The sequence below is a fragment of the Malus domestica genome, chromosome 06 (assembly GCF_042453785.1).
Source record: "Malus domestica chromosome 06, GDT2T_hap1".
Lineage (NCBI taxonomy): Eukaryota > Viridiplantae > Streptophyta > Magnoliopsida > Rosales > Rosaceae > Malus > Malus domestica.
In genome coordinates, this window is record NC_091666.1 from 29,038,625 (window position 1) to 29,054,315 (window position 15,691).

Below are 15,691 nucleotides of genomic sequence, written 5' to 3' on the forward strand. Positions count from 1 at the left end.
TTTTGAAATGTTTCTACGAATTCAGAAAACTGTGAATTTCCGATTCGACTTTATCCAAAATTTTCCAAAAATTAGGGAGATGAATTAGAGAGGCAGGACATGTTGAACAGCCTCAAGGTATTGAAACCTATGACATAAACAAGTCCTCCAAGGGAGATTGCATTATCGTTAAGAATCACAATTTATGCCAAATAGTTCCACTTTTAATTGTATCAATATCTTTTACATAAAAATTTCATTACTATTGATTGCACGGGCGATCACAAAATTTGGATGACAATTGAAATGCTTTTACTAATTCTGAAAGTTGTGAACTTCCGATTCTACTTTACACATAATTTTTGAAACATAATCCATTTCAGTGAGCACATTGTACCTGTGTTAGTCCGAGTCGTAGGGTGAGGCAGGACAAGTTGAACAGCCGCAAGGTAACGAAACCTATGACACAAAGTCCTCCTAGGAAGCGAACGTTTTAACAACTCCTAAACTAGCTTAAAACATATTAGTGGAACTTCAAACATAGTTCCTCGGACCATCTCAAACCAATTGAAGTACACTTTGGACAAAAACCTCCCACCGTTTAAACTTTCGTAGGATGTTTTTTTTTTTTTAATAAAAAAAAAGGGACAACTAGTGGCAAGCCACGGTTATCCATTAGTTTCAGGAACCGAAAAGAATCACAAAGACTTTTCAGCCTTCTTCTGGCCACAAGTTTAGCTTCCACACCAAGATAAGGAGATTGGGAAAGATGGCACTGTGTCTGTGTGGAAGGGCAGATTTTCTCCAGCTTTTAGTCTTCGATTCCTCGACGTTTCTTTTAATTTGTGACTAAATATTGGTTTTGGGTAATGGAGTTTTACACTAGCAATTAAAACTCCAAATCTGGTTGTGTTTCTGAAATTAGGTGTTTCAGAGCAACACATCGAAAGGGTGTGAGTTCGAAGGTTCTCCAATTGCGCGGGGAAGAACCTAACCAGAAAATCAAGGTTCTTGGGCTGTTTTATCTTGAGAACAATAAACGTGATAAAGAGAATGACTTGTTTTCGGGACATCCCATGAATCATTTATCGCTCAAGGCTTCTACATTTTTTGGGTAACGTCGTCCTTTAATTTTTCGGTTTATAATAATTTTAAGACTTCACCAATCTGTCATGGATTCTGAAAACAACTTCATTCCTAATCTTAACAAGCCTTTCAAATTTCAGAGTCTCCACTTTAAGCGTTCGAGGCAAAAAATGTTTTTTCAATAATATTAGAAATCAACTTAGTTGATGGATCTGAATGATGGTGGGTGTGGACAGTGTCTTATATTACAAACTCCTTGAACAATATAAACATCGTTATGATCACACATAAACAGTTTGTGTCCGACGGGTCGTACCTTATTTTTACTGATAAAAAAAATGTCTTGAGAGTGGTTTTGAATATCATAAAAAATGGACTCTAAAGTTTCGAACCAGGGACAGAGGCCACTAGAAGATTCATTGTTTAAAGTAGTAAAGTATTTTTAAGTTGTTTATTTTTCAGAAGCAAGTTGTGAGTTGTTTTGGTAATTATTAAAATCTTTCTTTGCAACATACAACGATTCAATTAAATTCCTCTTTCTAATATAAATTAAAATAGTAATAATACTTTTAATAAAATAAATTAAATAGTAATATGCTTCCTCGGAGCACTTAAATAGTTAATAATTGTTCGTTGTGCTTCTAATGAAAGTATTTATGGCAGAAGTACTATTAAGCATAAGTGTTGTCTATACAACTACGCTGAAGAAAAACCGTACAAGAAATTCGAAGTTTGCAATTGAGAATATATCATCACGATAGTATCCCTATCATCACTTATTACTAAATAAGATGTAACATTGATTACACACAAAAATCTCGACATGAGATGAGATAGATCAATGCATTGGACTAGTGAGATCGGAGTAGGAGAGAATCAATAAAAGGCCACCACGAAGTATTTCTTTGTTAATCCAACTTTGCATTTCGCATTTTACCACTAAGGTTTCCAAAACAATGGAACATGTGAACATGGCATGTTACGTCATGAATTATTGTATTCGTTACAAGATTTATACGTAGTATACAAATCTTAATTTTGACAAAAAAAATTCGCAGTTTTTACCTTTTCAACAATGTCCCTTTATTTTTTTATTAATTATGTTTTAATTTAATTTGTAATATTAGGACCCTCAATTAATCTAGAAGTAACGTATGCATTCAAAGATTCAAGGGATCAAAATATTGATATTTTCAAGCTGTGTATTAATCTTTTTTTATTACACATTTTTAAATGTGTGTTCAAGGTAGGTGGACAATAAGTAAAATAATTAGTCAAATGAAGACCTCTCAACTCAAAGTTTCAAATGAAGACCTAATATAAAGGAAGTACACCACAATGGTGAAATTCCAAAATGTTAAAAATGCCCTCACTTTGCAAAAACAAAACACAAAACAATCCCAATATAATATGGTTATAATCGTAATATACAGATATAATAAGATTAAAATCGTAATCTACATATCACGCAACCAACTCCACTCGTCCTTCATTTAGGAGCGAGACTAATATCTCACAAAAATATATAAAAAAAGAAAAAAGAAAAAAAGAAACCACGTTGGGCAAAAGGGAACAGTATCCTCTCCGGATCCTCTTTGTAGAGATCCGGGGGATTAATCAATCACGTCCGTTCATTGTACATTGTGCGGTTAGTTTTCGTCAAGGTTCTAAAAAACGTTAGGCGCTAGTCGGGCGGCCGGCTGGTGCCTAGCGCCTAGGCGGACTAGGCAAATTTAAGTAAATTTATTATATATTGTATAAATAAGTGCTGATTTATACTTTAAAAATACACATAATTGTATTGAGATACATAAATTGCAACATAAAATGAGATATAAATTATAAAGTATTAGAACATATTGAAAACATGGAGAACAAACATATAATGAGTGTTCATCCAAGTATTCAACAAGTTTCTTACATTTTATTGAAAAATTAAAATGCAAAATGAAAGTTATCGATTTTATGTCTAAGTGAGAGTCGCAGCCTACGCGAGTGCCTATACGGATTTAGGCGGGCTAGGCATGTGCCTAGGTGGGTCTAGGTGCATTTTCTTAATTTTCAAATGCTTAGAAACTAATCGGGGTAGTGACCCAGCGCCTAGGCGGAGATTTTTATAACAGTGGTTTTCGTTAGATACTCTTTATATTCAATTTTAAATTTTAAATGACTGACCGCACGATGTACGATGAACGGACGTGATTAATTAATCCTCCGGATCCCCACAAAGAGGATACGGCGAGGATCCTTTTCCGGGTAAAAGGGCAAGAGTATAGGAAACTGTAAGCAGTTGCCGTCAGTTTTAAAACTCCCAACTTTGAATCATATTTGCTATTCCATTGTTAAAAGAGCTAAAAATGTCCATTTTCTTCAATAATTTTTATTAGGAGGAAAATTAACTCCTCTCATAATCACGTCAACATTTTATATTGATTTTTTTTATAGAGACAATAAGACAAAAAATAATATGTGAGAGAAGGGGATGGAATGGGATGAGATTAAGAATCCTACCATTGGATGACATGTGGTTGAGGGTTCCACATCAGGATATGTTAATGCATGTTTTTTTTTTTTCTTTCAAAAGAGGGACACTTGGTGGGAACCACAATTATTCACTCTTTCTGGGTCTAGAGGAGACTAGTTGAGAATTACACCTTATATGTGGTCACGATTAAACAGATTCACAGTTTACAAGTATTGACTTGTCGTGGTTGTTAATGCACGCCTTTAAGGTGGTAATCAATTCAATAACCACTTGTACATGTCATCAAAATGGAAGATAAAATGACGTGCACGTAAACTAAAATATACATAGACTAACTAAATATCTTTTACAGGCCCATACTCTAAAACATGGAAATGTGGAAAATGTTTGATTTCTTATATTCGAAGTCACAAGACGATGTAACAATTAAAACATTCATATCATGAGGATTGAAGCGTACACTAATCAGTTTTCTTTTTAAAAAATTCATATTTTTCTCTTGTTAATTTTGAAGACTTTTTTAACTTTCAATTTCATGTAATTATGTATTATCTCGCTTATATTTCTTGTGATGGGCGAGAGATATAGTTTTCTATACAGTCAATTACTCGTTGAAATTTAAACATAAAAGTAATTGGCAATATGGACTATGAAGATTAGTCTAATTATTTATAAGTAGTAAACATGCCCCAAACCCTGCAACTTAAGTTGTAAGCTCTAATAACGTGTTGACGTATCATGCATGTGAAGAGGCAGACGAAATCAAAGCTTTGATATCACGTAGACAACCAATAAGCCTTAAAAACTTAAATTGTTAAAAAATAGTAAAATACACTAATTTATATCTTACTAACACTCCCATAATAAAAATGAAACTTTAACGAAAAGCTCTCGGTACTGCTCATTTTAACGAAACCACATTTTTACACTAAAAAATTAATCATGGTACTATTTACTTTACTCTTCATTTTATCCTTATCGTTAAAACTCAAATTTTTTAAGTTATTTTCATTAGTTTTCGACACATAAAATTACGAATTTACGAATTTATCATAATATTAAAGATGAGATCAATGTAACCAAAACAAGTGGAAATTTATTGTCAAAAAAATTACTACATATAAATGATGGAACCAAATTGGACATGATAATACTTCCCCAATATTGGTAACTAAACATAATAAATAAATGTTAAACCCCATTTTCTACCAACTTAAATATAATAATTAATTAACGACTAATTAATCACAATCTGAAGCTTCTAATTCCATGAGCAGTAATAGTAGAAGTGCTTCTTCCTTCTCCTAATTCTTCCTCCCTCTTCCTCTTTGGCAGAGACAGGGAAGATAAGGTTTTGGCCGACATCACCTTCTTCACAAGCAGTTTCCACCTGGCATCGTCCGTCTTCTTCTCTTGCTGCATTTTCAACTTGAATTGCCTGTCACATTCCGAAAACGACATCGTGTTAACCAATATCAATGCTAGTTGCTAAATGGTTAGATACACACCATCCATGATATTTTATGTAGGTAGGACCGTAGGAGTGACAAGTTGAATAAAATCAAAACCCTTTTTTTTTTTTTTAATTTGCAAGTTGTAAGAGTTAGGAATTAGGATTGGGATGAAAGACCTCTTCTTTATTAGAAGACGACACATATTCTAACATTTAACTACGGGAAGAACTCGAACTTGTGTGCAACGAGGCGAGCACGCTATTCTGCTTAACCGACGTAGATTTAACTGACTTAATCTACGTCGGCCGATGGAATGCTTTCACCTTCTATATTTTATGCACTAAAATTAAGACAAGTGATTGGATGGAAGGGTCGTGGAACATGTTTACCTTCGTTTGTCCCATCCCATACGTGATGGAATCTATTTTATTTGGTTTTATTAGCCAGCTTCTGTCTCCTTCATCCTTAATAAACAATGATATGCACAAGCTGTCGTTCTAGTACATGACTCACGTGCATACCTAAACTATTAAAGGCCGGCCAACAAACAAGCTCAGATAAGAAGAAATGTTCTCTTATCAAATTGTCTAGCAACATAAGATCCTAGATTCTAAATCTCTACAATTTATCAATTCAATTTATATTTTGTATGAAAGTACTATTCATATTCACCGTATGTCAAGATACCATTACTCGCTATATAACCCTAACAAACCGGGATGCCGGACCAAAATTAAATTGGTGCTAGGATGGGTTGGCACGAATTTGGATTTTCTCCGGATCAAAGCCTAAGGACTAGGAAATCTGGCCCTTGGTTTGTGTGAGTGGGCCAAAGAAATGAGTTAATGAGGACCGTCGTATTCAATTTGAGTGGTAAGGATTGCCTGGTTCTTAGGCTCCGAACAATGAGATCTGAAGAGGATTTCTGTCCGGTTGGCATGATCAATTGGGTTCCACCACCCCTTCCAAAGATGCCTCGTTGGAAGTAGGTTTCAATGATGCATAGGCTAGTCTATTCTTTCACCGTCCTACATTTTATGAGATTCCAAACCAGAAATGGCCAACTAAAGTGAGAGTTTCTAATTGCAAATTAAAGAAAACCAATTACTTTAGCTGATAAAATCTTTTGGCATCCTACCAACAACTACTTTTTCTCTTAATTATTCATTAACCAACTATGAGGATTCCATAAGCTACCATTAGAATGACTAACTAAGATTAGAATTTAATGATGGCTTTTAAATATATGTTTACCTGCAAAGAGGGACTCTGCAAGAATCAGGTTCTTCGCACATTGAAGAGTGAAGCTTAAGAAGCTGCCACATGCGCTTGCAACGTAAGCACCCTCCATTCACCCTCCTCTTACACGTGGCAAAGTGCTGGATCAACATCTGGAGGCCTTGACACGTGGAGAACTTGCTGCATGGGCCCCTCTTGTGACCTGGCTCCATGTCGTAGGGCCCAACACTAGTGCAACCTTCCTTGCATATGTGCTCCAAGCACTCCATTGCCTCACTCAGCTGGAGATACAACCTCTGCTCCTCTCTATGCCTCCTTGTCCTCTTCTTCCTCTGCTTAATCACAATATTAACTTTGATTAATACAATAACAAATTGGGTTTAAACAATTAACACAAATGATAAATTTCTACAATGACAATGTTAATTAAACTGATTATCAATAGTTACGTCAGTTTTATATGCATCAGCAATTGACAATAATTGATCAATTTGAAACCAGTTCTAAAATGAACGAGGACCCTTTACACGAAAATGATTTTGAGTTTCAAAAGTACTTGAAGTGCTTTGTGCATCTAAAAAATGTGTTTTTTCTTGATTCATTTGTCATTTTACTAAGAAATCGTTACAAAAACATTTTCAGCTATTTTAAAAGTCATTCTAAACGAGATATATGAGAAATATTATACTAATTTTTCTTGTCTTTTACGAAACGAAACGAAGAAATATGAAGGTAGCGTACCGATTCAATTTCGTCGATGAATTGCATGATGTGGAGTTCGAGCCAAGGGTCGTGAGCTTGCAAGAATTTCCATCCTTCAGTTGTCTCAACAACCTTGAAGTGATTAGCGACCAACTTCATGCATTTGAGGTAGAGATCCGCTGCATCGCACATCTTCGCCAGTTGCAGCACGTCCACCACGTTTTCGATGGTCAAACGTTGACCAAGCTCCTTCGTGCATCTGTTCTTCAGCTGCGGGACCAAGTACACGTGGGACAGCGCCAGCAGATGGATCCCGTACTTCTCCATGTTCTCTTCTGTGCACCTGCACCAGGGGCACTTTCGTCAGTTCAAACATGCCAGGTGTAATTTAAAGGGAATTAATTATGAAGACAGGCCTCTTGTTTAGATGTCATTTCCATTTTTTTCTATTTGTGCGATCACAGGTAAGTCACGTTAATATTTTATATTTTTATTATTTTTTATCTTGTTATCTTTATAAAAAATTAATATAAAATATTGACGTGACTTAATTGTGACCGCACAAAATAAGAGAGAAACAGTAACGCAGATAATCTGCCTCCATTAATTATCTCGAAGCATTTAATCAAGATCTGCCAGGTGTAATTTAAACGGTAGGCAGCGATGACTGTTAGAAAATCGCGTTGATTTAGCAAAGCGTAAAAGGAAAACGGCGGCGAACCTGGAGGAGTAGAGAAAGCGGACGAAGGCCAATACGGCGTCGTACGGAACGCCGAGAATCGGAATGACCCGCTCCGAGCTCCGGTGCTTACGAGGCCGGTCGATTATGTTCTCCAGCACCGGCGACACTGAGGCCTTCAAAATTATTGAAATCAAAACACAAACATAAATCAGATTTTTCCAAAATAGAAGTAAAATTGCTTGAGGAGTGAGGAGGAAAGGCGGCGCATGTTTGGTGAAATAGCGTACCAGGATGCAAGAGTGCACCGGGATGCGGATGGCGTCGCAGGTGAGGATGTCGACGTCGGGTTCGGGGAGATATTTGGTGCCGGAGAGACCGTACAGGTCGACGGAGGTGCCGGAGGTTGCGGTCGGATTAGCTTCCATTGAGAGAGAGAGAGAGAGACTATGAGTAAAGAAGGAGTCTGCTTTTTGCGAGTCGGCTGCTTTGTTTGTATGAGGGTGGATGAAGAGGTTTGATGGTCGGCCTGACTTTATAGAGAAAGAAAGATGGGAGTGGAATTGGAACATCAAAATTAAATATTAGAAACATCGACAAACGTGACACGCGCTTTCTAATAGCTGCATTTTTCACTGTCACAAGATAAGTTATAAGTTGGGCAAAAAGTGCTTATCACTCACACGCATAACATATCAGCATATTATCTTTCGAATAAAACATATTATCTACATTGAGAAGGTAGAAAAGTGAGGTAAGTCTCACAATAGACTAGTAATAATATGGTTTAAATTTGACTTTTTGTGATAATTGAACATAAAACCTCTTACTTACCAGTAAAGATGACTACCACTAAATTATAGTACTAAATGACAACACATCACCTATTATTGTCATTCAAACCAAGAAGACTTTTGCAATTTAGTACTACGGTCTAGTAGTATTACTCCTCACTTGTAAGTGAAAGGTCTTAGGTTCGATTGTTGCTAAATGCAAAGTTGAAATACATTATTATGGCAAGACCATTGTAAGACTTAGCTCACTTCCCCATCCTCTTTGTTTAGATATTATCGTTTGTTAAAAAAAAAAAATACTATGGAGGCTTCTAAGTAAAAAGATCCCTCTTTTTTTTTTTATAAAAATGAAAATTAGTTGTGAAGCACATGTCACATTAAATTATAACGATTTGAACTGTCTATTTTTCAAGTTGCACATCATAGATCATAATTGTTAAATATTATCCAAATCGAAAATATTTGAGGCATCCAATTGAGTTCAAAGAAATTGACGAACACTTTGTTCTAAGAAAAACATTGAGATTTTGTCGTAATAGTTAAATAAACAAATGTTTTCGGATTGAATTGAATTTTTACAATGATGATCTATGAACCGAGACTTACAAAATGAACGGTTTGAATTGTTGAAGTTCAATGTGAAGTGAGTCTCACAACTAATCTCCATTTTTTAAAAATAAAATGAAAATCTCTTCCCTTAAAGGACCTGTTAAAACTCATTAGGGTTGGTTTGGGATTGTGGTGCTTTAAAAAAAACAGCTTACTAAAAAATTTGGAACATTAAATATGTTTGGTAAAACAAAAAAAAATGTTTTTTTTTTAAAACTGCTGTCAATAAAAGTAAAAAAGCAGAAGCAAAGTCTATCATGCTTCTAAAAAAGTGCTTTTTTTTTCAAAGCATAATAATCAATGCTCATTTAATGAAATTTTCAAATAGGAAGTATACCCCACATGTTTTACAAAATTACAATCCTTATCCCTAAATTATTGTATTTGACAATTATTATATCACATTATATATATATATATATATATATATATTAGTCATTTAACATATTCAAAGTAATTTATATAAAAATTTATCAAACACTCAGACAATGCTTCCTTTTTTTTTATTAAAAACACTTTTACAAAAAAAGGTTTACGAAAACACTTAACAATTTTATTTTACATCTGTTTATTCTCACAACACAGCAAAAACACTTTTTATTTTTAAACACATCAATACCAAACTAGCCCTTAGATATTGTTTGATCCAACGACAATCGATCATGAGATTTGAACACATTGAATATCAAATGCCTCTAAAAAAATAGCAATGGGTATTTCAAACTGAAGTTGTTATGTGTGTGTGAGTCCATTTATCATGATGCTTTGTGATTTATAAATGAGTGTTGTTCATCTCTTTTTTTTTTTTAATCTCTAATTTAAATTCCGTTTCGGTAAAGACCAAACTTTAAGTTTCAATATCATTAGTGTTTAAAATATTGGTATTGGTTGAAATATTGATATGTAAATTTGTGGAGATATCGATAGATATATTTGTATCGATATTGGTTCTCTTCAATGGAAATGATGAAAATTTGCTTTAAAATGTGGAATTGAAAATGAAACTTGAGAGAATTTCATACGGCAATCTGTTGATATTTAACAGATATGTTGAAAATATCAACAAAATCTATCAGCCGAAGTTTAAGAGTTTATTCGACATGGGGTAAAGTCCCTTTTCTATATATTTTTCTAATTTTTCCGTTGTTTCTATGGAAACATCGACCCTATCGAGGAAATTTTAAATATTGAAACTATTATCTACCATTATTTTCAATAATAATTTTTTTCTTTGCATCACGTTATTGGTTTGATTCATCTTCGTTCTTCAATTGTTAGGTTTCTTGTAATGAAGGTATGGTATAACATCGAACAAATTGTTTTGAAAAAGTAAACTATAGTTTGGAGACTACACTATCGATTTGTCTAAAAAACACGACAAATAAAATAAGAAAAAGAAAAAGAAAAAGAAAATAAAAATTTTGTTGGAATAAATGATTTTATCTATATTAAAGGGGTGCGGGAGTCCGACATAAAACCTCTTACTTATAAATAAAGAAAAATATCATTAGACTGTAATACTAAGCGAAAACATTGCTCCTTTTTATGTCATGGCTTTAGTTGACTGAAATGTCCAAGTCAGCCATGCGCGTGGGGAACATCCCATTTTTTGCTAGCAAAATAACTACACTTCCATATTTACCCCTGCCAATTTGGAAGCTTTTCCATTTTTTAATTTCGTAATTATCCAAAGACTATATGGATAAATTGATCTTTTTCGTCTGACGTGGAAGGCATAGACCGACTTGACTGAGGTCGTTTAGAATGGAAAAGGATCCAGTTTGCGATTATCTTAGAGATTCTCACGTTATAACTATTCATCGTATATGTGCGATTAGTTTTTATCATTTTAAATAAGTTTTTATCGTACGATACATGATAAATAATTAAGCTGTGAGAATTTTTAAAATCCTCATAGTTTAAATCCAGATAGAATCCATTTCTGTTTAGAATAAATGGAAAATGATCCTATAAGAATCTCAGAGATCCTGTGATCATAACCGTTCATCATATATCGTATGATTTTTGACCTTAACGATCACGATTACGAAACCTTCAAGAAAAGAATAAATGGCCTTTCGTTTCGCGAAGGGCTTGACTTGGTCTGACGTGTATTCACTCGTTCTAATCCTTTTTGACATCTCAACTGGTTCGATCACAAACCAACGTCCACTTATATTACACGTGTCAACAGCTCACCAACACAAAAATCCACATTTGTTTACTTTATTGGAGATCAACTCAGTCCTGGTCGTCCATCACCGCCGTACTGGGACCCACTTAAACTCAAGCTTTTATATTTATCTAGAGTAATGTTAGCCAAACAACCATTTTAAAGAGGTGGATTGTCTACCCTCCCATTTTTATAGTTTCTGAATTTTTTTTTGTTTGTATGATCACGGTTAAGCCACGTCAACATTTTATATTTCTATTACTTTTTATTTTATTATTTCTATAAAAAAACTAATATAAAATATTGACGTAACTTAACCGTGACCACACATTACAGGAGAACATGGGGAGAGTATGGAAATAGGAGGGGAGACAACCCACCTCCCAATTTTAAACCACATTAGTATCAATAGTGCATCATCTCATATAACAAGTAATGCATACTATTAACATCTAATATGATAGATTTCATAATTAATGTGACATGTTGTTTGGACCTGATTTTACATCATTGGTTCGAGTAATCAAGACCGTTGAATGAGCAAAATTTTATACCGTTGAACGATAAAGTGGTTGAAATGATTTTCAATTATTATTGAGAAATAATATTATGCTTTTTATCATAATAATTAATTATCTCTTAATAATATATTAAATTATCTAGAACACGGTTGGGTAATAAAGTTGTGGTGATTTGATGCAATGCCATGTGGTTTAATACTGCTGCAATTTCTTAGAAAGATAGCATGACTATCATGAATGGAATCAAAGTATGGCTGGATGATTATCAAGTTCAAAGACTAATCAGATAACAAAGAATGCATGCACGGATATAAATGTGATGGAGGATAATGATTACATTTTTGGTAAGTGGCAAGGTGATGGAAGATAATGATTACATTTTTTGTTGCAATGGGTTTGCACTGATGAGACAAACAATAAGGGAGCATTCGATGGCTTCCACGTGGAAGATTAAATGCACCTGTACATGAGAATTATCTCAAGGATAATTTCAAATACATGCATATTAACAACGTACGGGAGAAGGTCAGTGCTTCATGTCTGACATCAAGATAGTATTCCACGAGTCAGATCCTACGATAGTACGACACATCAAGCAAGTTTTCTATAAATACATGGCATTCTGCATCATTCAGAGCCTCTCCAATTCCACACACAAACTGCCATGCGCAAACTCTTGCTCTACGCGAAACCTCTTAACAACCTTGAGATTTTTATTTTCCTTTTTCGCAAACATATCTTCAGTTTGGATAAACAACATTGTGAAGGCAACCGGTGAACATCTTCAGTTTGGATAAACAACATTGTAGCCTTAGAACCATTCGACCGCGAAACATCTTCAGTTTGGATAAACAACACTGCTTTGAGACCGATTGGTTACCTATCCAAGTCTCGGTCAAGAAGGATTTTCGAGTCCTTATTGGCAGAGGTCACCTCATCAGCCTTCTAGGCGAAGTAAGGTGTTACCAGGTTACTACATTCGGCACCCTGAGAGCCGAATTTAATATTGAACTTCGCATAACTAGTAGCCTTGTCTTCAGGCTCTAGAACCCAAAGGCCGAAACGTGTTCCTTTCTTGGCCGCAGTCGTGAGATTCTTAAGTCAACAAAGCACCCAACGCAACATTAACTCGTTTTACTCACCAGCCGAACTCGACCGACGAGTTGGCACGCCTCGTACACAACCGAATGACGTAGTTGGCTTTTTAATTACTCGGTCTACGTGCCAAGTAGACTTCGTAGTTTTTAGGGTCAACACATGTATGCATCATTTGCCATAAAAATGTAATCGCCCTAACATTTTCTTTTCATATGCTATGTGTTGAGGTAGTATGTGGTTACAATCTAAGCATATCACACCTTAAAGTATGAGTAGGGAGTACGGTTTGATTCAGTTCAAATTAGAGCATGAAATGTTATCCGGTCGACAACATAAATAATTTCTCCATTTGTAAATATTAATCAAGTAAATAGAACTACATATGTTTTAAGTTGACTACAATAGTTTAATGTTATCCGGTTAACTTGTCATAAAAATGTAATTTCTTTAGCATTTTCTTTTTTAAATTTATTGTTTACAAACTCAAACTTAAAATCCAAAGCACATATGTTTAGTTTTTGTTAGGGAATGGTAATTTCGAACACACTTTTCTATTGCAAGTTTATCCAAATCAACAAAATAAAAAGGCAATAATAATCCAAATTCCCATAAGAAAGTGACACGAGTAGTTGTTTTATAGCAAATATATTTAGTTGGGTTAGGTTTATCAATATTTAACTCTTTTTTTCTTCTAATGGAGGGTCTCATTCAAAATCGGATTAGTATGAACTATATAGGATTAAAAACAGCTTAATAATTTTAAAACAAGTAGAACCGTCGAATTAAAAAAAAACTAAATTGAACCGTTTTTATTGAAAAATTGAATGGTCTAAATAATTTCGATCGATTCCCTTCTTCGTAATTTAGATTAATTTAGTATTATTATTCTATCTTTGTCTAAAATATAACATCTTTATCGCGGATCTCATTTGTATTGAGATTAGTATAAAGCATAAAATATAATATAATAATTTTAATCTAAATAAAATCAACACGTTATTATAGTCGATGCTCAATTTTCGTGCTAAAAAAATCTCAATCTTAAAAACAACTTATAAGATGCTAATACACAATTATTGCAGCGTTTTACACCAATAATATAACGTTATTCATACTTTTTTTTTCTCTTCATATAATATTTTATTATCAGTACTAAACGTCGGCCTCTATAAAACTTGCTCTTTTAAATTGGTTGATGTGTTTTGACGTGCTCCAAAACGAAAAAACGAAAGGACCTGGATTGTTTGCTTTTTATCTTATTATTTCTATAAAAAAAAAAAAACTAACGAAAAGTTTAAAAAAAATTTCTCTTTTAACGAAAAACCATTTTTAAAGGTATATTGAATAGTATCAGTTAAAGGTAAAAATGTGGTTTTTCGTTAAAAGTTAACAGTACCAAGAGTATTTTGTTAAAACTACCTAAAAAAATTCAATATAAAATATTAACGTGACTTAACCGTAACAACAGAAATAGAAAAAGATGAGAAATGTATGAGATGAAGAGAGCAGACAATCCAGGTCCAAAAAGAAAAACAAATAGAAAAACGAGTGCAGGGTGGTGCGACTCGATGCCAGTAAGGCAGGTACTGGCGTACATACTCTCAATTTTAGGCAAACAAAAAACAATTTATATTTTGTTATATCTTTATATCTTATCCAATATTGAAAATATGTTGTGTGGTTCATGTTTTTTTTTTTTATTCAAAAACCAAAATTTTGGTGGTACATCAGATATTTCATCGAACCTACTAAAAAGGAATATAAAAACTGAAGGGCATGTTTTATTCATTGGATGGAATTGAGCTGTAGGAATATGATTGGATCGGCAATGATTGGTTAGGTTTTTAAGACAAGACTTGTAACATATGTACAATGATATGTTATATAACGCATTCTATTGTGAATCCATAACCTATCATTTCCAATCATGTCAATTTCACATTTTGACACGATAAACAATAGTTTGGATTCAAGTCTATTTTAATTAGTCAAAATTATCCCAATCAGCCTACCAAACAAACCCAATGTGGCATGAATGAGGTTTGGTTTTTGTTTATTTTAGACACAATAAGGATGGAAAACACTAGAAAAATTAGAATTAAATAAAATAAGGTATCAATCTTAATCTTAATCTTAATTTCTGATGGGGTGTGCTATCCACACACCCCTTTTAACTTATCACACACTTCTTGTTAATTTCTGTTCGTTGATGTTCTTTAATTCATTCGATCTGACGGCCGAAAGCTAAAAAGGTGTGAGAGAAGTAAAAAATGATGTGTGGATATCACACCCCTTTCTGATTATATTGTGAGCAGTGGAATACGAGTCACACGATCGGAATTTGTGTGTTTCAACTTTCTTAGAAGTTGGGAGGAAGAAAGCAACCTGCAGAGCTAAATGTGGAGTGGCAGGCAAAGGACTCGTGCACGAACAATATGTGATATGCCAAACTTGAAACAAATTGACACCAACACGTAAACAACACTCTAAAAAGTTGCGTGTGATTCGCACATGACCATTTTAAATTGTGTTTTTGACATTTAAAAATTGACTCATATTTTTAAGGATTATTAGTAAGGCACATCCAACTTTCTGAACGGGATAGCAGACGCACTTGAGCTATATATAATCCAGGTTTGCATTTTGTAGTAAGATTTAAGATCTAGGTTGCATTGGGATAGAATGAAGGTAAAGGCATTTAGATATGAACAATTTGAGGTCACGTTATACTTAATCCTTTATCATATTTTAGAAATTTTTGTTTATAACGATATTCTTTATTAAACGACAGATACATTACTTGTATTTTCAATATTATATTAATAACATGCTAGTATATTTTGTTGGCTATCACCAATTCGTAAGTCAGAGG

The 15,691-nt window shown here is 33.9% G+C and overlaps 1 protein-coding gene across 1 annotated transcript; it reads right to left on the bottom strand.

The window, feature by feature from the left end:
- Window positions 1-4,626: 4,626 nt before the first annotated feature.
- LOC103437639 (BTB/POZ and TAZ domain-containing protein 1) lies at window positions 4,627-8,245 on the bottom strand. The gene is made up of 5 exons (XM_008376128.4): window positions 7,915-8,245; window positions 7,667-7,800; window positions 6,985-7,288; window positions 6,259-6,575; window positions 4,627-4,988 (listed from the first exon to the last, which is right to left on the bottom strand). The coding sequence occupies exons 1-5, from the start codon at window positions 8,194-8,196 to the stop codon at window positions 4,796-4,798; spliced, it is 1,230 nt and encodes a 409-aa protein (XP_008374350.3). The 5' UTR covers window positions 8,197-8,245; the 3' UTR covers window positions 4,627-4,795.
- Between the last annotated feature and the right edge of the window lie 7,446 nt (window positions 8,246-15,691).

Bases quoted from the DNA above. Each gene is read 5' to 3' on its own strand.
- LOC103437639 (XM_008376128.4), bottom strand. From the start codon at position 8,196: ATGTTCCAATTCCACTCCCATCTTTCTTTCTCTATAAAGTCAGGCCGA. The intron at 7,289-7,666 runs GTTCGCCGCCGT...CCCCTGGTGCAG, and splicing joins CGCTTTCTCTACTCCTCCAG to GTGCACAGAAGAGAACATGG. The intron at 6,576-6,984 runs GTACGCTACCTT...GTGATTAAGCAG, and splicing joins TCATCGACGAAATTGAATCG to AGGAAGAAGAGGACAAGGAG.